Source organism: Mastigoproctus giganteus, chromosome 3 (assembly GCF_048544385.1).
Source record: "Mastigoproctus giganteus isolate SK-2022 chromosome 3, ASM4854438v1, whole genome shotgun sequence".
NCBI classification, from domain to species: Eukaryota; Metazoa; Arthropoda; class Arachnida; order Uropygi; family Thelyphonidae; genus Mastigoproctus; species Mastigoproctus giganteus.
The window spans coordinates 162,342,436-162,366,522 of record NC_143577.1 but is presented as its reverse complement, the minus strand read 5'-3'; the positions used below and the strand labels follow the sequence as shown (position 1 = coordinate 162,366,522).

At 39.0% G+C, this 24,087-nt stretch overlaps 1 protein-coding gene across 2 annotated transcripts in view; it reads left to right on the top strand.

Moving 5' to 3' along the window:
• The window catches only part of LOC150088375 (uncharacterized), a 200,919-nt gene that overhangs the window by 127,529 nt on the left and 49,303 nt on the right, over nt 1-24,087 (top strand). For both annotated transcript variants that reach the window (XM_090370751.1, XM_090370750.1), the window contains exon 2: nt 23,885-23,925. In XM_090370751.1, coding sequence (XP_090226877.1) covers nt 23,885-23,925 — 41 coding nt within the window. The remainder of the gene's footprint in view (nt 1-23,884; nt 23,926-24,087) is intronic.

Genomic DNA, 24,087 nt, shown 5'->3' with positions numbered 1-24,087 from the left:
TTCAGATGAAGGCGACTAAAGTCTCTTATCTTATACAAGATGGCATAGCCTATCATGAAAAAATATACATTTCTAACATATGCAGAAACAACAAGTTTTCAATGATAATAGATGAAAGTACAGATTTATCTTTATCACAAGTTCTAGCTGTTGTTGTTAGATATTTTGATATTCAAAAACTTGATGTTGTAGATGTGTTACTTGACACTGTTTGTGTTGAAAATGGTATTTCAGAAGGGCTTTATCAAGCTGTAAAAGATCTTTTCATAGAAAAAAACATTCAAATAAGTAATCTCGTTGGCTTTGATAGTGATAATCGTGCCACTATGATGAGTACTAAGAGTGGGTTCCAGTCATTGCTAAAAAAGGATGTACCATCAGTATTTATAATGGGATGTGTTTGCCATTCTTTTGCATTATGCGCTAGTCATTCAGTCAAGGTACTACCATCATATCTAGAAATATTTATAAAAGATATCTCTTGTTATTTTTCCCGTAGTAGTAAAAGATTAAACGAGTTCAAAATGATTCAAGATGTTGTAGATACTGCTAAGCATAAAATCCCCAAATTAGCACAAACACGTTGGTTATCCCGTGGCAATGTAATAAAAATTATTATTGAGCAGTGGGATGCGTTAGTTCTTTATTTTCAGTCTCAATCAAAAATTGATAAAATCGATGGTGCAGGCAATATTTACAATACTATGATCACCAAAGGAACTAAGCATATGTTGTTGTTTTTAGGATATGTACTGGAGAAAATAAACTGCCTGAATATTGAATTTCAATCTGAGCATTTCAGATTGCACTTACTTCATTCAATGGTTTCAATTGAGTATAAAAATATTCTTAATTTTTTCATAAAAGAAGTCATTACTTCGTGCAAGCTGGTTGAAATTGATCCAAGCAATGCAATAAATCATAAACCTCTGAATAAAATATATTTGGGAGGCCGTTGTATGGCCTTATTAAATTCAACACCGCTTGGTGACAGTGAAAGCAGGTTTAAAAATGATTGTTTAAAATTTCTTGTTGAACTTGTATGGAAATCAGAAAAAGATTTCCTCTAAATGATGGAATTATCGCCAGTCTCAATGTTCTTGACCCAGCAGTGATACATGATTGTGCCAATTCGCCATGCTCAATTTTCCATTTAGCAATGCAGTTCCCTCACCTTGTTTCTGAAGACAAACTAGATCTTCTAGATGATGAATGGAGATCATTTCGTTTAAATCAAGATTTAGATTTCTCTTACAAAACCATCCCTGAGTTTTGGTATCTGTTACGTAATGTAAAAGATGGCTTTAATAATTCTAAATATGAGATTTTATCTAGATTTATGACCAGTCTAACTATTTTACCTCACTCTTCGGCAAGCATAGAAACAATCTTCTCCCAAGTAAACCCTATAAAAACAAAAGCCACAAACTCCCTTAAACCAGAAACTGTGAAAAATCGACTAATGGCAAAACAGGCGATAAATAGATCTAATCAAAATTGCTATACATGGAAACCTAAATCAGAATTGGAAAAAGAAGTCATACACGGAACTTGTCATAAAAGATACGAAGAACGTTTGAAAAAAATGAAAGAACTTCAAAAAATAAATGTGGAGGGAACTGAATGGGATGAAAATTCTGATTACAATTAAATAAAAGATATTTTTGCATGGTAAGTTTTATCTTATTTGTGTTGCTATACTATATGATGAAAACTAGGTTTTTTTTGGGTTTATTTAAGTTGCAATCTAAGTTTTTTTTTAATTTGTGAGTGGGAGCCCTGCATATACGTAAATCTTACATTTGGCATGTGCTCATACAAAATGGCAGTAATGCCGGGTTAACATCCCACTTCTCTCTCTCAGTAACGGAAAGACAGTTGTAGAGAGAGAGAGAGAGAGAGAGAGAGTAGTGTACAGTTTATCTACATATCTGTTGCATATTCTTTGTTTATTCTTGTGTTTTGCTTAATATTGCATTGTTAAAATGTATTACATAATTTGTTTGGGGCAACAGCCTCAGGTTACGAAGAAGTTAACTGACGTATAGGTTTGTGCCATAGCATCATGATGCCAATTTGTAACTATTTAGTAGTTGGCTACGTATAAACATGATGCTATAGCACAAACCGTCAGTTAATTTCTTTGTAACCTGAGGCTATTTTCCAAAACAAATTATGTAATTCTCAGTTACTGCACACCATCAGGCAACTCTCATATTGTAGAGTTATACTTCGCAACTGGGTTGTCATCACTGCAAACACCAGGATAACTGCCCACCCACCGATGAAGAGCCAATAAGCTCTGAAACGGTGCTGGTCTGGGTGGTGGTGGTATCCGCTAAGAATAAATAACAGTAGTCTTCTCCATTGGTGAAGCGTTACTTATTCGAGGTAGAGCAATATCATGGCAACTGGTTGTGAAGACATTCACAATATGAGATATGATGCCAATTTATAACTACTAAGTATCTAAGACTACGTATAAACATGATTGTTAAAATGTTTAAACAAAGCAAAGCAAATCACCCTGTCAATTTCTGCTACGTGCGCGGATAGTTTACAACAAAAACTCAGAGGAAGAAAATCTATGGCGCCTCCGTAGCCAGGTGGGCAGGAGCAGCAGTGCGTAGCACACGCTTTTTGATTAGACCGGGGTTCGAGCCCGTGACCACCAAATACGGAGGATGCGGAAAGGTCAGGGAATGACCACCGCATATCCCCAGAGCAATATGGCCTCAGTTACTAATGCTCCTAAAAACCAAAATAACAACAACAAGAAAATCTACAGTACATTGCTAAACGTTCATATTCGCCTTCATTCGGCAATAGGCCCAGTTAATAGAAGCAATATAGCGCCTTAAGCTATCGAAGTCCCTCTTTTGAAATTAAAACCCATGCCTTTAACTATTGCAGCATCTTTCTTCATATTCCAACTGACGATTGCGTGATCACTTCTTGACAATGGTTCCTGTACTTTAAGCCCTGTGATATCATCTGATTCATCAGTAATGATGAGGTCAAGAATATTCTCACCCCTAATACTTTCTCTAACATGCAGGTACAAATAATAATCATCTAGTTTATTTATTTTTAAATTCCCATGGTGAGTTTCCCTTCTGCTTATTCCAATCAGTCTGGGGCATATTGAAGTCATCTATAATAAGGCATTAGCTCTTCGTTGCCCATTCCATCTGCATGTAAACATTCTTATCATACTCTTCACAATCTTCCGGTCTGTAGATTACTCCCACTCTCATTATACCTGTGCTTGCAACTAACTCACACCACACAGATTCTATGCTGGCAGACGTACTTCACACTCAGCAAAAGCTCTTTTCTCGACCCAATATCCGAGTGGTACCACGTTTCTGTTAGCCCTGTTATGTCAGCATTAGTTGTCCTACCCAGTAGTTATAATTCAGCCATTTTATTGACAACTTGCAGTGCCGGATTAAGGTACGGGCTACCAGGGTCCTTGCCCGGGGCGCGAAAAACGAAGAACAATGAGGCAAAAATATCTATATCCTTAGAACGAGCGTCGAAAAATCATTCTGCCCCGGGGCGCAGAAATACCTTGGTCCGGCACTGTTGATAACACTGCTGAACTTACCGTAGACTACGTAATCTTCTATAATTTACTACCATGACACACGACTTGAAGTAATTTAGGTCTATATTCCAAGCTTTATATTTTCTCCCTCATTGGTAGCGTTCTTATCCTCAGAACAACTTATCAACATCGGCTCTTGTTGCAACAAGAATTCTTGAGGTGAGTACAAGCATTATTTTGACTCTATCATCAGATAAACGCGGATCTAAATTACCCCCCCCCCCCGCCTAACCAGCAGTTTTCCTGAACACTTAAGTTTAAGGCCTTAAAGGGGATCACTAAGAGGGGGGGCATACAAAATTTTTGGGGTTAACAGAAAGCTGGATCTCGTGAAGTTCACTTCTAGCAGCATGTTGTAGAATACTGGAATGAATAGAGTGCCACAGAGGCCGAGGTGAACAGTTTGGTAAAGTTTAAAGCGGAACTGCATAGCCAATTTTTGACGAAAAGGTATGATGGTTACAGTTTTTCCTCCTCTTTTTTTCTTTGTTTTTGCAGGGGTACAAAGAATCCACTTCTCTGCATCGGTTAGCCATCATAACAATAATACTACTTATATAAAACCTCTCACTGAAAATAAACAAAAAAAAAACGCAATCAATTTTTAAACCAGACGCAAATTTTCAAAATTTTTTGCGTCCCCTCTTCTAAGTTGCTCACAACTTCCTTCCCCGCAGGAGGGATCGCGATCTGCAATTTTACAACCCTTGCACCCTCATGTGTAGCAGAGTTGGTAGGATCGCCGTCCTTCTCAGACCGGGTGAAAAAGACTTGAGTTCGAGTCCCGTCGATGAGGAATTTTTATGGGCCTTTTTTCACAACGTAGCTGAGTTAATAGGTCTCAGGAGAGTGATACAGATGATACAGAGACAAATGATACAGACAATATACACAGAGCAATATGGCCTTAGTCGCTGATGCTCCTAAAACCCAACAACAATAACAACCCTTGCCTACCGTTTTTATCAGAGAATACACTTAACATCGAGTATTCAATCGTTGAGACAGTTCCGCATCAAGATATTAAGCCAATTTCCTTAAACACATTGACTATACAGACGTGGGGGATATTATCCAATGATATTGTATTAATGTTATCAAAGTTATCAATTGGCAAGAAATAATATTTACGAAGTACTGTGATAAATCACAGTAAGGGGCTTAAAGGGGAACAGGTATCCTGTATGTTATCAGACACTCAGTCTAAAACACTGATGGATCCAATATCTTTCTATTACAGAAGATTTAGGATAAGTCCGGTTGGCCTGCCTCCCTAAAATCCACTCATGAACACCTTCTCGATGGTAAGCCCTGTTACGTCACTTAGGTGGCAACGAACGTGTAGAGTGGTTCTCTTCAAGACGCCTGGTCAGCATGAAGAGGAAAAGACCAAACCCTCCAGCATATGGCATCACGACAAAACAAATGGTCCTCAGTCCCCAGCGGCTTTCACTCCCCCTCTTACGGCAGCGAGAGGATCAGAGTGGAAGCAGAAGGTGCTAAGAACTCTGGGTACGACCAGGCTGCCGTGCACGGAAACTGCACTCGGCCTGTTACAACGTAAGATCACTCATCGGTGAAGACAGGATATTAGAGCTGGAAAATGAATTAGAAAATGTGAATTGGAATATCATCGGTTTGGCTGAAATAAGAAGAAATGATTCACTTGTAAGTTTATCAAGTGGAAATCTGCTGTACACCAATGGAAACAGTGAAAGGAGTGAAGGTGGAGTTGGGTTTCTGGTCCATAAAGATTTAAAAACAACATTTTGGAATTCAAAAGTACATCACCAAGGGTGTCAAGACTAATACTCAAGATTTCTAAGAGGTACAAGCTAAAGGTTATAATGATTTATGCGCCAACATCGAGCCATGATGATGAAGAGGTTGAAGAAATGTACACCGAAATTGAGTCTTCTAGATGAGCAGAAAACCCCCTACACTAATATTATGATGGACTTCAATGCTAAGGGAAACAGCGCAGAAAGGGAAACTATAAGAAATTTTGGAACTGGTGAAAGAAATGAAAGAGGAGAAAGACTTGTGGAATTTGCAGAATCTCAAGGATTGTTAGTAATGAACACTTTTTTCAAGAAAAGGGTGAATAGAAAGTGGACATGGAAGAGTCCAAATGCATTAACAACTAATGAAATCGACTTCAACCTCACTAACAGATGATATATTGTGAATGATTTTGAATGCTCATAAGAATGTAGTTTACCTGCACAATATGAACAAATACCTTGCACACTATAATATCATTAAGATGTATGGCCCAAACAGCGGAAGCACATGGTGATTAGATAAAATATTTTGAACTTATAACTTCTCCTGACATTGCATTTCGTCCTAATTTTTTTGTACCAAAAAATTAGGACGAAAATGCAATGAGTCGTTACAGAAATTTCTAACACCCAGTGACGTCCAGTACTATATTTATTAATGTAAGTAACTCATACAAAAATTCTATCCTCACTCCATGTAACATCAAAATCAGAAGTTATGACTAAAGACCTCTCGAAGCAACTCATCCCCGCCAACGTCCAAATCTACATCATAAATTATAATGCTAAGGACATTTCTTTATTTATTTATTTATATTTCTCTCTCTCTCTCTCTCTCTCTCTCTCTCTCTCTCTGGTACTGTAACAGTTGGTGTAAATATTGTGATGATTGCAGTATTTGATGATAAAGAAAAGTTCAGGAAAGAAAGAAAGGAAAGTCCAGAAAATTCAATATACGAAGTTCATATAAAAAATTCAGTTTCTAGATAGAATTCTCTTCATTAACACATATAAATTACTATAAATGATTTCAATTCCACGAATTTTCAAATAATAACAAAAACAATCAATTCAACAAGGAGTCGTCCTCAACTATCTTCCTCGTCCTACTAGCCAAAACCGATTCTTCAGTCAGTTCCTCAACAAGCTGAAGGGTTCTCAGATATACACTGTACGGGGAAAGTATGCTGTCATGTACCGAATAAGTAGAATTACACTTCCTTGCCGAACACTTCACACAAGCAGGACTGTTGTTCTCAGCTTGACACTGTTGGTAAGAATGCCCTTTATTAGTAGAGTAAGCACAAATAATCTGCTAATTGTAACATTGTGCAGCTGTATGTCCGAACCCAAAACAACGAAAGCGCATGATTACCAAATAAAGAGATTAAACTTGTAACTTCGCCAGCTTATAAAAATTCGGTCCGACTTTTCCAAGGTCCGAGTTCTTAGAGAAATTTCAATGACCCGATTAAGTCCATTATTATATTTATTGACTCTTGAAAAGTGCACAAAAGCATCTCCACCAAATTCAACAAGTACAGGAATCAGATAAATTCCAACCGAATAGATCTCGCACTAATTCCTCTTTATTCACATCAAGATCAACATCGCGAATAATAATCTTATGTCTTTGCAGAATGCCTTTAGTTCCTAATCCAACTGGAAGGCACTTTGAACGCCGGAGCATACCTGAACATCGTTGCGGTCCAGGGTCACCTACACCTGACAATGCTGCATGTTTAATCCTTATGGACAGGGATACTTTAAAGATGACAATATACTACCCAGTATTTGTGCTGACTAGCTCCTTTCCAGCTCTCAGCTCTCTCCCACTGTATATCTTTGGGAGTGAACTGGAAAGGCGTGTTCGTCGGCATAACGCTGTGCAACGTCACTCCAAGACCTGGGGACAGTTTTGTTAGATGAATGGTGCAATATTTCTCGTATCATTTTTCAAATCTTGTTGACTCTATGCTAGGTCGTATCGGAGCAGTAATTCGGGCTAACGGCAGCCCAACACGCTATTAGTTCATGATCCTGATAAAATGTGGCCATTTTATCAGGATCATGCACACCCCTTTGCACAGAGTATTCTGTTATCAAACAATATGTTTGATGTACTCAAATATTTTATGGAGTAAAATATTTCGTAGGAAAAAACTATTTATTAGGGTCACCTGGAACTTTAATTTCAGCTACCCATGTGTATTGTGTCTTTAAATTGCATGTCATTTGCAAAGCAGGCAAATCTGGTCGATTTGCCTGCTTTGCTGAACCAAAAACCCCGGATTCCAGGGGGAAAAAAACTTGCCTGAGACCAACTAACTCAGCCACGGAGTGGAAATACCCATAAAAGTTCCCAGCTTCATCAACGGGATTCGAACCCCGGCCTTTTCGACCGGATGTGGGGAGGACTGTGACAATACCACTGTGCTATCCGCGCAGACATTCTGTAGGAAGGGATTTTGTGGCCCCTCTATATATCGACTCTTTTAGAAACACGCTTTAGCAACCATGCAGCTATTTTGTAAAAATGCATTTCGCCCTCGGAACTGGCTCTTTTTGTGTACACAGTCTGAACACAATCTACAGTGTCGCATGCTATTCTTACTAGCCCATAATTTTTGCTAATAAGGATACCTGTTTCTGAAACATTTTCTACCCACCGATATAATTTGATTATTTCAACATTAAATTAGCTCTCGCTAGATTTGATGTGTGGAATCCTCTGGAAAAAAAATAATAAAAAATACTCTTCAATAAATATAAAACGTCCACAGCAAACCATATGGAAAATGGTTTCGCCCATTCTCCTAGACATCACTCAGTCCCACACTCCTCACCATTCTTCCCATTGAAGTTGAGTGCAGTAGGTTCTCTGTGAAGCTTCAAAGTAATGGTCCTTGATATAGGGTTCTTAGGTGTCTAGAAAAAGTTTACACGTTTTCAGTGAAATTAACCTTTGGGTTTAGTTCAGCGTTTAACTTGATTCAACATAACTGTATGTCGTCCCTGTGTAACATTGCAGGTTGCTGTCACAGTACTGTATGCAAGGTTTTAAATTTAGTGTTAATTCGTTGAAAATAGTATTTTGGAATTGAAACTGGAACTAAGGTGGGAGATAACAAGGTAAGATTTCAAGATAACGCTCGGCCCACGTCACTCCAAGACCTGGGGACAGTTTTGTTACATGAATGGTGCAATATTCCTCATGTCATTTTTCAAATCTAGTTGACTGCGCGCCACGTCGTATCGGAGCAGTAATGCAGGCTAACGGCAGTCCATCACGCTAATAGTTTATGGTACTGATAAAACGGCCAGGAAACGTAATAGGGAAAGGGGGCCACAAAATCCCTTTGCCCAGAATATTTTGTTCTCAATCAATATGTTTTATGTACTCAAATATTTTATAGAAAGTTAAACTAGTGTACTGAGACCGTCGATACAAAAGTTAGAAAGTGCACTGATTCTTTAAAAAAAGGAAATTAGATAAGAATTCAAGTCAAACATACAAGGTGTTAAAACGTTATGGATTGCTTCCAATTCGCAGCTTTTTTAGTATTTTTCCGAATTTTAACTTTTAATATAAACCGAGATGTCGATTTTAGCATTTAGAATTTGATAATCTTAAATAAGCACAAATTGACCATTTTGTCTAAGCACGATACGTTGGTGTTCGTTGTTAGGAGATGCAATTCCTGATGTAGTTTCTTCTGTTACTAATATGTATTTTGCAGGACACTGAGACTTTTTTTTTTATTCTAGAATATTTCAGGATTCAATTTGTTGAATATTTACAGTGATGTGAGCCGTCATGATTTCCTCATCCTCCGTGCCCAACTAAGATAACGAATTAGTTTAATGGTTTGTTCCCAACTTACTATGCTATTCTGCTATTTGCTTCATAGGTGCACTAGTTATTAAAAGTTTGCATGGGAGTGTTTAGTAGGCGTTACCTTAGTAACAGCACTATGTTATAGATCTAGTAAGCTTGCGTGAGATTTCGAGAAATCGATCAAAGTTAGCCATGCTAGCTTCAACCAAATCAGGACATATTTGAAACTAAAACATGAACACTGACGTAAGCTTGTATCTGTAAACATAAATAATCTCAACAGCATCCTCAAACTAGATTGAAAACATTGTAGAGAGAGAGAGAGAGAGAGAATTATTTCAATACCAAAAAAAAAAAAAAGTTAGTGTCTAAATACAAATCTTAATTTATTATTCCTTCACTTTTCCAACGATTACACAGCCCGCCCGCCTTGTAATTTGCCACAGTAGCCAAGGTAATATTTGCTACTTAGGAAAGATCGCAAACCAGGCCTGTAGTCGATTTAACCGGTTTACGGGAAGAAAATGCAATCCACATCTGACAAGTAACTCATCCTGAAAACGGGAAAATGTCAGTGAGCATGATTGTTGACATATACTGTGCACACATTCCCTGCTCCTCTACAATAGCAGGTTATGCGCTGACCGACAACCTAGTTTTTATGCCCGATCCCCCTGTAAAATGGATGGGGCATATAAAATGTAATTTAGAATTTGGAAATTTCCTCTGATATTTTCCGATGTTCGGCCTTCAAAGTGATCAGTCCCTTCTCACATGCATTCGCCAATCCGATTCATCCCAGAGGTTGTCTATAGGATTGAGGTCATATTCGGAATCCCGCCGTTGAGCAACTATCAACAGCGGGATTCCAGATATTAAGGGTAGACCAGTGTGTAACGCATATCCTAACGTGCATACCCAACTGCAAAAGGAGGAAATCCATGAGACCATGGGCGTCCGCAGAGGGGGGGGGCAAACGGGGAACTTGCCCCTCCCTGGGATCGAGTAAAAAATTCCACAAATTATAATCGTAAAAGTGATTGAGATATCTAACCTTACACCCTCGACCATGGGATGCTTTATCTGCCTTAAAATTTTATTATGGGTTGGCGGTTTCGGCCCTCGGCGGGGTAACCATAGAACACGTGTTTCATCTATTGCAGCAATAAAACACGTGTTCCTGTTTTTGGTTCATCGACTGATATTCCCCAAACTTTACCAGAAGTTTTGGAACATTGCGACTATTTCCCTTCTATTAATTCGGCAATAACTATTGGTATGACATTACCTGTTACGACCTTTACCATTGAAAGAAGTTTCAGCACCTTGAGACGTGTGAAAATATGGTTAAGGTGTCCACTATCTCAAAAACTCGCCTATAAGGTTTATGTATGATTAGTGTGCACAGGAAGAAACTAGAAGAGGAAGCGGTAAAGAAGAAATTTATTGAAAATGTCATCAATAGGTTTGCAAGCGATTGACGGGGAATTCAATTCTACTGCCGGAGCCGTAGCCTAGTGGTCAGGCGGGCGGGTGCATAAGTACACGTGCCTTGAGTGACCGGGGTTCAAGCCCGTGACTGCTGAATACGGTGCTGTTTCTTGTATTCTATCTATCTTGTAAAACTCCTCTGACCGTTTGGTCGTCCCGGAGTATAAACAGAAAATTTATTTATTTTTAATTCTTATACGATACGTGATTATTGAAATTATTATTATCTATAAATATATATATGAAGTTATGTAAAAGAATATAAGAAATAGAAAAGGAGAAAGAGTGACAGAACAGATTAATGCCATCAAATTTATGATTGTACATTATATCTGTCTGTATATAACAATTTTTTAGTTAATTGTAATACCAACTAGATAAATTGGAGAATTTAGCATAAAAGTATTAGGGGTGCAAACTATACTCATTAGTTCAAAGGGCCAAGTTTAGGTAACCTAAGTTGGACTTCTTTGTTGTTCCCTATAAATAAACACATAAAATAGTAAAATTAAAATGATAATATAGCTAATTATAGATATATGGATACATTGAATGGAACGTTAACTAAGGCTAGCTCCACTCAATATATCCCATCAATAATTAGCTGAAGCTATCTGTTTCTGTTTGCTATTTGCCATCTGGAAAATGGCAAACAGAAATGAGTATAGTTTGCACTCCTAATACTTTTATGCTAAATTCTCCAATTTATCTAGTTGGTATCATAATTAACTAAAAAATTTGTTATATATATATATATATATATATATTAATTCTTGTTTCCTTTATATTGTAAATTTATATACATTATGTATGTGTTTTTGTATTGATGCAATACTGTATTCTATAATCTACTTATTTAATTAAATAATTATTTAAAAAATTAAATAATTAAATAAATTTATTGATGTAATTATTTGTCTCCAAGCTTTGCACCCCCTCTGGAAAATTTTCTGTGGACCCCCATGCATGAGACAGAGATTTTGTTTAAAAGACCTTTATTACAAATATGATCAAAAGCCTTAGAAATACCAAAGGCAACTGCTTGGGTTTCGCCAAACTCTTCCATCTAATTTTCCCAAAGATGAAAAAATTAAACCAATATGTAAAAAAAAAAAAACTAACTATTATATTAGGCTACCCGAATATTTAAATTCATATGGAGTGCTGTATGTGTGTGTCTCATTTATGTCTGTTAATTGAGTGTGTGTTCTATGCTCGATTTGTCTGTTTTGCTGGACGAAAAACCCCAGTTTCTGGAGGGGAAAACCTTGCTATCAACGCCTGAGACCGACTAACTCAGCCATGGAGTGAAAAATGTTCATTAAAGTTCCTCGCGTCATAGATGGGATTCGAACCCAGGCCTTTTCCACCCGGTGTGGGGAGGACGGTGACGATACCACTGTGCTACTCAAGCAGAGTAAACCAATATGTAAAGTGTGTTTAGGGTCTCACGGCACCAGGGGTTCCCCCCCATCTCCACGTAGTTTTCTTTGTGAGTGAGACAGTACTTTGTCAAGGCCAGAGGTTTAAAAGTGTATGGGCTGTGTACATGTGTAGTGTTGTGTGCCGTTGTCCTGGCCGTTTAGCCGTTGGGCCCCTATTGGGACTCACGGTTTCCACACTTTGTCCCGGAGAGGCAGACCAGGTACTCAGTAGATTTATATTTACTCTGTCAGGCCCTGCCACCCAGTTTACTGAGATTTCAGTGGCTAGGGCCTATATGTTTAAAAAAAAAAAAAAACTATATACGCTAGAGGTAGGGTTAAGCCGAAAGTGCTAATGATGTTGAGTGGAATTTAGATTTTGGGTGTGGGGTTCAACAATTTTGATTGGTACGGACGCTAGTTGTGAAGCTAGAGAAGTAGAGAGACTGAAGGCGAGGAGAGGAAGACAGAGATACGGGGTCGAAAGAGAAGGAAACCCCAGAAGGAGGAGCACTACCAGAAGAAAGAGGGAATATGTATTTTTTTTTGTATTGTATATTCATGTCACTAGGTGGCTCCCAGACATACGTCTGTCTCCACCTGTGTACTCTGTTGGCAAAATAAACTCAGTATTCTGACCCAAACAGTGTAAATATGTAGGTGTTGTGTAGTGTGTGGTCAGGTCACTTTTCCAACGAAGGGCAGCCACCACGTGGGTAAATGCAACCCGGCGCTCATCCTTCACACACTAACGCATCAGGTGTTGTGTAATGTGTGAAGTCAGGTCACTTTTCCACCGGCGCTCATAAGAAATCTGTCAGTGCAATCCAGCACTATAATCCCGCACACACCAGCAATAGTGCAAGGGTGGTGGGTGCCAGCAATCCCGCTCGCAAGCTGCCCAGAACTGGGATCCAGCAAAAAATAAATAAATAAAAATAAAAATAAATATTCCCACGCAAGGGAATTAATCCCGCACCAGCAAGCTTAGCTAATGTCACCAAAAAAAAAAATAATAATAAATAAATAAATAAATAAATAATAATAATAAAAATAATTAAAAAAAAAAAAAATATATATATATATAGTAAATAAAAAACATAAACTAAATAAATTATAATAATAAAATAAAATAAATAAAGGAAAAAAATAAAATGAAATAAATATATATATAAATAAATAAATAATAAAATATCCCACGCAGGTGAATGTAATCCCGCATCAGCAAACTTTTGATAACTGACGAGTTAGAGGATTCGCCATTACTTTGGAAAGTGACAGTTCCCCTTTTCTGGGGAACTATCTCCAGATGAGAAAATTTCTACCCAGGAGGTAAAATGCAGGTGGAGGGACAGAATGTGAAATGACGACACAGAACAGGAGAAAAATTAGGAGCGCAAGTTCAGAGATAAGTAGAAAAATGTCAGAGGAAGTAGAAATTTCTTAGCATCGAGATTATTCAGAATTGTTCTAACATCCTTCTGTTGGAAGACCACGGGAGGCACTGAGAGGGGTGTATCGAGCATGGTAGGAGGTTATGTAGTAAGATCGTCGGTACAAGAGTTAGAAAAAAGTAAGATGATAGTAATTCGGCTTTATCTTCAGCTGATGATGCAATAGACCCACCAGGTGTATCAGAGATGGGAATATAGATGGGCATAAGTTTCGACCAGTAGCTTCGGCAATAGACCAGAATGCTCAATGACTACAATTTGAAAAAGAGGCAAGTTTTACACTCTTAGCGTATTCAAACTAGGGTTTCGATTAATTAATAACTGTTTTATAATTGTTGCGGGCTTTAGTGTAGACAGAAAAGGAAGCTGGAGTTTGGATATGAGCTAATTACGATATGCTACATTCTTATTCTGAACATCCTTAGGACATTTTTTTGGAAAAACCAATGTTTAGATAAAAGCAACGAGATTTTGCGGAATGCGTGAAATAAGGGATTTCGTTACTACAAAAAAAAAAATTGCAATAACACGATCTTAGCAAATATTAGGATCAGAAGATTAAAAACAGTACTCCAAACAAGAACAAGAGGAATATAAATAAGAGAGACAATCCCATTTTGTATTATCTTCTCCTTTGGTGTAGATAAAATATAAAAAACAGTACAGAGAAGCAATTATCTTTCTTTAATTACCTATTATTTTACTCTTCTTTTGGATAGAGAAAAGTAAAGAATATGCCATTCGAAATTTACTTTTCTTTACTTTTCCGTTATCTTCTTTTTAGAAATCTATATGCCCTTTCTATTTCTTAAGTATGTTCCCTTACCTACACCATATACACTGATGAGCCAAAACATTATGACCAGCGAGTCGTTATGCAAATCGAAGCAACTGCAGGTGAACTATGGCGCGTGTGTGGGTCGGGACACGGTATAAAAAACACCTGATACTGAGCTCCGTTAATCCGTGTTGCTCATGTTCTTCAGATGGGAAAGGCAGCGGACTTAAGCGAGTTTGACAAAGGCCAAATTGTAATGGCCAGACGACTGGGTCAGAGCATATCCGAAATGGCACAGCTGGTGGGATTCTCACGGTCAGCCATGGTTAGTACCAACCGAAAGTGGTCCGAGGAGGGGAAACCCACGAACCGCTGGCGAGGTGTTGGACGACCACGGCTCATCGATGCTCGAGGTGAGCGAAGGCTCTCCCGGATGGTACGTGGCAACAGAAGGGCGACTGTGGTGCAGCTCGCCGGTAATTGGAATGCTGGTGACGGGAGTAATGTGTCACAAAACACATTACATCGAACCCTGCTGAAAATGGGGCTGCGTAGCCGCTGGCTGCTAAAAGTGCCCATACTAACCACGGTTCGCCGGCGACAGCGCGTACAACGGGCACGCGAGCGTCGAAACTGGACCTTGAGTGATTGGAAGAAGGTCGTCTGGTCCGATGAATCACGTTTCCTGTTGCATCATGTGGCGGCCGGCTACGTGTGCGTCATTTACCTGGGGAAGTGATGGCGCTTGGATGCACAGTGGGACGAAAACAAGCCGGTGGCAACGGTGTCATGTTTTGGGTGATGTTCTGCTGGGATACCCTGGGTCCAGTCATCCATGTGCCGGGCACTCTGACATCTACCACTTACCTAAACATCATTGCTGACCAGGTACATACTTTCATGGCAATGGTCTTCCCCGCCTCTGGTGGTACCGTCTTTCAGCAGGATAATGCACCATGCCACACCGCCCAAATCGTTCGAGACTGGTTCGCGGAACATGAGGAAGACTTCAAGGTATTGCCCTGGCCTCCAAATTCCTCAGACTTCAATCCAATCAAACATCTGTGGTTTGTGTTGGAACAGCAACTCCGATCTGCGGCGTCTCAACCATTGACCTTACAGGAGTTAAAGGATCTGCTGGTACCAGATACCACAAGACACATTTAGAAATCTTGCAGTGTCCATGCCTTGCCGGGTACGAGCTGTTTTGGCTGCACATGGAGGACCAACATCATATTAGGTAGGTGGCCATAATATTTTGGCTCATCGGTGTAGATATACCATTATACGTATACTACTAACTACACACTTCTTTCTTATAAATTACTACTTCAATGGCAATGCCATCTATTAAGTGGTGGGTCTTACGTCTCCAGCACGCCTAAGTACTAGTCCTCCTTTATCAGTTTCTGCCACTGTTCAGCAACATTTAAGGTAGTTTGCAATTATCTTGTCATATCATTATTTAACCATCACTGGTTCTGCTTTCCTTTTCCCACACTTTCTAATATTTGATACTGTCATATCTTTCAATATAGAAATATATAGTATTATTATGTGTTTAAACTCAATACTATTATGCTTTTGTACATTTTAATCATTATCCAATAAAATAAAATCTGTTATCATTTATGTAGCGCCAGGACTACCCTGTTAAATGCTTTTTACTAATCAATTGCTAATTACTTTTAGATCCTTTAATATTTACATCGATACAGAGGTAGGAGAAGCTTTGGTCAGGGCATTTTATGGTATAATCCCTCCTGAACATATTATTGTTATAATCTGTCTCTCTCTTCTTTCTTTAAGGTATTAATGTACATTATTGTTTTAATACATCTCTATCCTTTATACCTTGCAAAATCTTAAGAGTACAGCATATGAAATACTCTTATTTCCTTCCTTCCATCCTCCTACTATTCTAGCATCTTACATGCTTGTCGATCTATGTACTGAACACTACATCCTTTCTCTAATACATTTTAAAACACACACACACACGCACACAATCGGCCAACAGTGATTGTCCATCCCGGTTTAAGCATACTGTCAATACCTAAACCTGGGAAAAATCACTCTATTCCTCACAACTGACTCATTTCTCTCACCAGCTGTTTAAGTAAAACCTTACAAAAAATGATACACCGTCGACTGACATGGTATCTTGATTGCCAAAATATGATCCCTGATGACCAATTTGGATTCAAAAAAATCAGTCGCCGCTAGTTCTCATGGTCAAAGCTGAAACAAACACAGGAATGCGTTTATCCAAAATGAACATCTCGTCTTGGTATGCCCCGACATAGAGAAGGCCTTTGATATCACTTGGCGTTTTGGTATCCTGAGAGACCTTCATTCCCGTGACCTGAGAGGCCATTTACGGAACTTCATACAGAATTTCCTACACCATGTGACGTTTCAAGTTCGCTATCGCAAACGTATATACAAGGAGACCCTCATGGTTCTGTTCTCAGGGTTCTGTTCTCAGTGTAATCTTATTTGCAATAAGAATAAATCAGATGACTAAAAATATTCCAAACACTGTAAATTCATACCTCTATGCCAGTGATTTGACTGTCTCCTGCAGTTCGTAGAACATGAGCTTCATTGGGAGGCAAGTGCAAATTTCAATTAATAATATTGAGCTATAGATGACACAGAATGGTTACCGACTACCTTATCAGAAATCTAGAGTCATTCACTTTGTTACAAACGGAAGATGCATCCAGATCCAGAAGTACACTTAACAAATCAACCTATCGCACTTGTAAGCAGAGTTCGCCTCCTTGGTCTGATTTTTATAGTAAATTGAACTTCACAGAATACATCAAACATCTACAGACTGACTGCCAGAAAAAAATGAAGTTACTCAGCTTTATTTCTTCTACGTCATGGGGTGCAGATCGTTACACCTTACTTCACTTGTATAAAGCACTAATCAGATCTCGCCTTGATTATGGTGGCCTAGTGTATGTTTCTGCCAGGGAAAGCGTGCTAGCACGGCTTGCCCTTATTCAACATTATGCCCTGAGGATTCCTATAGGCGCTTATAAAACATCGCCAGTACAAAGTCTGTATATTGAAGCTCTTGAACTTACCGTCAGCCTCAGGAGAAAGATGTTGCTTCTGAACTACGCAGCCAAAATTCGAAGTCTACCTACCCACCCCATTAAACCGATACTTAATGATCCACAGTTAACAAGGTACTATAGAAATAAACTCGGGGCAGTTCAGCCTACTGGTATCGGATTGCAAGCATTATCAACAACTTGAAATACATCATGACAAAGTCCTCCAAGATCTAAACAGTTCAGATCCTCCATGATCTTCTATTAAACCATCCTGTGACAGTTATTTCCTAAACTAGAGAAAGCATTCCCCTGCAAATATTAACATACAACTCCATACTAGTACACCGGAACGAACCTATTGGTAACTCTCTAGGAGGCTTCAGGATCAGCTAGTGTATAATCTTGCTACCTCTACTCTGCCAGATAGTGACTGGAGGCAGTCCGACTATTGTGTATGCGGGGAGCATTGTCGCGGCCACGTTATGTCAAGGATTTGGATATATTCTTACCATGTGTACTCCATATACAAAAATTTCATTATTTCATACAGCATGTCCCCACCACTTTTTCTTATTATTGAATACACCATGAATTGTCAAACTAATAGAGCAAGCTTATCTGCGAAAAGATCTAAACCTCACAAGCACTTCCTAATTCATTTCACAAATATATGTGGTCTCAATTCTAATCTCAACGATGTCCATTTCCACTTGCAGACTGCCAAACCCCATGTACTTTTTCTGACAGAATCTCAGTTATCGGTTGATTCAACTACTGCTCATCTCAGTTGCCCAAATTATTCGCTGTATGATTCCTTTCGCCTCAAAGGTGGTACTTGTGCATATGTACGTTCTGATATTCCCTGTCAGAGACTTGACAATTTGGAATCTCCTCTTTTCGATCTTCTCTGGCTTAAAATCTTTCTACCTCATTGTGTAAAATTCTTCTGTTGTCTCTACCGTTCTCGCAACTCCACTAATGACTTGGAGCTTTTTGACTTCCTCTCTTTGCAACTTGACTTTCTCCAGTCCAACTTTCTAACAGTGAGGTAATTTTCCTTGGTGATTTTAATGTTCACTACTCTAGCTGGCTTCCGTTTTCTAGTCACACCGACCCAGCTGGTCGAGATGCTGAGGCTTTTGCAATTACTAATGACCTTGCACAGATTGTTCATTTATTTACAAGAATACCGGACAATCCTAATCATACAGCCAACGCGCTTGATCTTTTTCTCACAACCAACCCTTCTAAGTACACGGTCGAAGTGAGAGGTCCTTTAGGAACTTCAGATCATAACTTGGTGATTGTCCCTTCTCCAATGGAGCCTTTATCTCATGGCTATTCCCAACCTCGTGTTGTTTGGCATTACCCGCGAGATTTCTTTTCTTCTTTTCCTTGGTCGGATTACTGTTTCAAAACCTCTGATGTCAACGTTTGCTCAGATCGTGTCAGTGAAATTATTCTTGCAGGAATGGAATCCTTTATCCCACACTCCACTTTAAAATCACGTCCTTTATCTAAACCTTGGTTTTCCAATAAATGTGCTAAGGCTGTTCAAGAGAAGAATTTGTATATCGTAATTGGCTTGTTTCTAATTCTTCAGTTTCATTTTCTGCCTACACCAAAGCTTGCAACTATTGTAAAGCAGTTATTAATCAGTCAAAACTAGAGTTTGAACAGATTAAGAGTAGAAAAACTTGCTTCTTGCCCTAATGGTAGCCGAGCATTCTGGTCCCTTGCCAAAGCTATTGGCCACAACTTTTGCCCATCTCTGCTACCACCTCTGTCCAAACCAGATGGTTCTGTTGTCACTTCAACCAAGAATAAAGCTGACTTGCTAGCATCCCATTTTTCTTCCAACTCTTTATCCTTAATATTACGTTCTTAGCGTTTTTTCACCAACCTTTCATGGAGTAAAATAAAATTAAAATAAATAAATAAAACAAAACAAATCTTGATAACTATATTTACAATAACCTGTATTTACAAAATTAATATACGTATTACAATATTAAAAGTATTAAAACACAAGATTAAAATGCATTAAAATATACTAAGTTAAAAGCGATAAAATCCCGTAGCTTTCAAAGGCTCCAGCCTTCTTCTTCAGCAGTACTCTCTATTATTCAGTACACCTTTAAATATCAGCAGGGTAATGGTAGGCATCACATGTTTCTATTCTCACGTGTTCCGCTCTCTTGCATTGTGGAACCGGAAGTGGCTCGAACGGAAGTCGTACGGAACCGTTCATCCTTTTTTAGGATAATAGTCTCTAAAAGGGGGTGAATCCGTACACCCCTATCCCTATTAATGTTGGTTGTAGAGCTGATCCGCAAACTCTCGAGCCACTTACGGTCCCAGAACCTATGCGCCCGATCGGTGATAGTGGCATCGTCTGGGGAGATCTGGTGCTGCTTCTCCCAAAAATGTTCGGCCACGGCGGACTTGTCATATTCCGCATTTCTTATTGCTTTTTTGTGTTCCCCCAGACGATCTTTGAGACGACGTTTTGTCTCCCCTACATAACATTCCCCACAATCCGGGCATCTAATATTATATACGACCCCACTAGCATCCTCTTTTTGAATGGGGTCCTTAACTTGAGACACAACTGTGCGCAGTCTTCGTCCCGGAAGCTGCACACAGCGTGTCTGATATTTTCTTAATACTCTAGTTATATAATCCGTCAAGCCCGGATAATAGGGAATGTATGCAGTAGATACTGGTATAAAAGATTCATCTCTCCTCTGATTTTCATTAATAAATTTATCTATAATCCTCTGGGGGTAACCACATTTAGTAAGATCCGCCGTGACACGTTCATACTATGCTTTCCTATCATCGGAGTTACTGCAATGTGATTTCGCTCTATTAATTAGCGTTCTTATCACACTGTTCCTATGATGGCTGGTCAGGGCTGAATTATAATGCGTATATTGCCCTTTACACATCGTTTTTCTAAAGACTTTTGTCTTTAACTGCTGGTCTTCCCTACAGACCAACACATCCAGGAACGGCAGAACTCCTCCATCTTCAACTTCCGATGTAAATTGTATGAATTGGGAGAAGCCATTTAAGATATTCAACACATGATCTTCACTCCCCTTCCGAACAAATGTAAACGTATCATCCACATACCTTTTTAATATTGTAATTATATTAATTTTGTAAATACAGGTTATTGTAAATATAGTTATCAAGATTTGTTTTGTTTTATTTATTTATTTTAATTTTATTTTACTCCATGAAAGGTTGGTGAAAAAACGCTAAGAACGTAATATGAATATACCCAACCTCAGAGGCCTATTTGAGGAGTTCTTTATCCTTAATATCTTCCAATATCTTTAATGATCATGGTAAAACACCTCCCACCATTCCCAACACGCTCCATTCAATGCCTCCTGTGGTCTTCCGTCAAAAGGATGTCAGAAGGATTTTGACGAATCTTAATGCTAAGAAAGCTCCAGGTCCCGATGATATTTCTCCACTTGTTCTCAAACCCTGTGCTCCTGAACTTACTCCTATTCTTTGCCGCCTTTTTTCACTTTCTTATTCCAAAGGTGTTTTTCCTTCTGCTTGGAAATTTGCTCATATCCAGCCAGTTCCTAAAAAGGGTGACAAATCCCTCCCATCTAATTATCGTCCTATTGCAATTACTTCTACTCTTTCTAAAGTAATGGAGAAATCAATTAACTGCCAACTCAAACTACATAGAAATCTTCCGTCTGATCAACGATCGCCAGATGGATTCCGTCAGTATCGATCCACTGGCGATATTCTCGCTTATGTTACCCATTTACGGACTAATTCAATGGAAAGGTTCGGTGCAACACAAGTAGTTGCTCTTGACATCTCAAAGGCTTTCGATCGTGTTTGGCATAAAGGTCTTCTAAACAAGCTTCCATCTTATGGTTTGCCAACTGTTTTTAGTAATTGGTTATCCAGTTTTCTCTCGGATCGCTCACTGAGGGTGATGGTAGATGGCTCTCTGTCTTCTAACTTCTCCACTAATGCTGGTGTCCCCCAAGGTTCAGTTCTTTCCCCCACTCTTTTCCTCTTGTTCGTTAATGACCTTCTTCCATTAACTGGAAATCCTATCCATAGTTTTGCCGATGATAGCACATTGCATTCCACTTTCTATTTTGAGAAACCTTGCCCTGTTCAATCAGCTTCAACTTCTCGAAAATCTGCTACCAATGCCTTAAATGCCGATCTTCAGGTAATTCTCCAGTGGGGCAAAGACAACTTAGTTGATTTCAGTCTTCTCTTATATCTCGCAAAAAAGGATTCTACTGCTCCTATGCTTATCTTTAGTGATACTCTGATTTCTAGGCAAAATGATATATCTCTTTTGGGGATTACCCTGACTTCTAATCTCTCTTGGCACAAGCACATTACAAATATTGCTTCCTCTGCATCTAAAAAACTTGGTTTTCTCTTTCGCTCTCGGCGTTACTTTTCTTCCAAACAGCTGCTCACTCTGTATAAATCGCAAATCCGCCCTAACATGGAATATTGTTCCCACATCTGGGGTGGTGCCCCCAAAACCTCTCTCAGGCTTCTTGATTCCATTCAGAAGAGGGCAGTTAGGTTAATTAATCATTCATCTCTAACAGAGTCTCTTCACTCGCTGTCTCATTGACGTACTGTTTCTGCTGCATGCCTCTTCTACAGATACTTCCATGGGCACTGTTCTTCTGAATTGGCTTCTATAATTCCCACTCTCTCTTTCAAAACAGTCCGAACACGTTCCGCCACCAGCCAACATCCATTTACTGTCCAATTTCCATTTCACAGAGCCAACTTTTCATCTTTCTCGTTTATTCGTTCAACTGCCTTTTTCTGGAACAACTTTCCTTCATACGTATTTCCTGAAAATTACAGTCTACAGAAGTTCAAGTCCAATGTCAACAAATATCTGCTTTCGTCTTCTCAACCTCCACCCCAAGCACGGTACTAAGTACTATAGGTTCTAATACCTCTCGTGTTTGGGGTTTACATAAAAAAAAAAAAAAAAAAACACATAGAGTTACCACATTTTACAAAAATATACACTGATGGATCAAAGTCCGAGAGTGGAATCGGTGCTGCAGCCGTCTTCGGCGCCTCTGTAGCCAGGTGGGCAGGAGCAGCAGTGCGTAGCACACGCTTTTTGATTAGACCGGGGTTCGAGTCCGTGACCACCAAATACGGAAGATGCGGAAAGGTCAGGGAATGACCACCGCATATCCCCGGAGCAATATGGCCTTAGTTGCTAATGCTCCTAAAAACCATATAACAACAACAGCAGCCGTCTTCCCCCATAACACCATCTGTTTCGCTTCCCACTGAATGCAGCAGTTATACAGCTGAATGATGCGCTATCAAAGTTGCCCTAGAAAATATTCTCCATCTGTCCATTCAAAAAAAGTGTAATACATACAGACTCTCAGAGTGCACTTTTAGCTGTACAAAAATCCTCCTCACTGACGCATCCTTTAATAAAAACCATAAAAACTCAGCTGATGCAAACCTACGATCACCAGCAAGTAGTCATATTTTTATGGATCCCAGGCTGCACTGGGATAGCTGTGAATGAAATCGCGGATTACGCAGCCAAACATTCATCCAACAGAACATCGCCGCATTATTACGTTCCATATACTGACTACATATCCAATATAAGAAGTACAATATATGTAAAGAATAATGGACGCTTCTATAGCAAGCTGAAATGCATAACAAGCTTCTTCAAATAAAATCTGAACCACAGTTACGGCTTTCAGTTTCCGTGTAAACAAAAAGGAAGAAGTCATCCTAGCCAAAGCACGAATCGGTCACAGTCAGCACACTATCTTTTTCTTCTCAGAGGAAACGATCCTCCGCATGTACGCACTTCTCAGAGGAAATGATCCTTCGCACTGCAATACTCTGCTCACAAAGAAACACATTCTTGTTAAATGCACGTTATACACTCGTGCCCGAAAAACCTCATTCAGTTTTGTACGAAAATTTGAAGAACCTTTGACACTTCGCCATATCATAGATAATGATGCAAATCTGGAATTCTTCTGCTTCCTAAAACATTATGACCGTTTCTGAAAAATGGTCATAAAAAAATATGACCGTTTCTGACTGTTTTACAGTCACTCTGTGTGATCTCCTCGTTGATAGGCGCATTATGGCCTAAGTAGCCCTTGCGCCAGAAATAACAATATCAATCAATCAATCCAACAAGGGAGAAGTTTTATTTTTGGCTCACGCAGGTGAAACAATTATTTAAGAGAGCCGAACATGATCGACTAATTTTTTAACCAGAGCATTTTGACTATTAATTAAAATATTGCCTAGACATTATGCAAATGTGTTCCTATTTCGCGCTGAAATTTTTCCTATTTTAGCGAATACAGAACTACCATATTATAACTTTGATTTTCTTTTCTTTTTTTTTTCAGCATTGTAGATGCCACTGTGAAGGCTGCATGACCAAAAAGAAGTAAGTTGAATTTTTTGCTTATTTCCGTTCCTAATATAGATGACAAAATTTGCTTTCTTTGCCGTTTTTAGGCCTTGCTAGATGATGATTATACTCTCTTTTAAGAAAGTTCATTCCTTGACTCCGCTAGGAGCCCTCCCGTAGTGTCACTGATGTGTTATT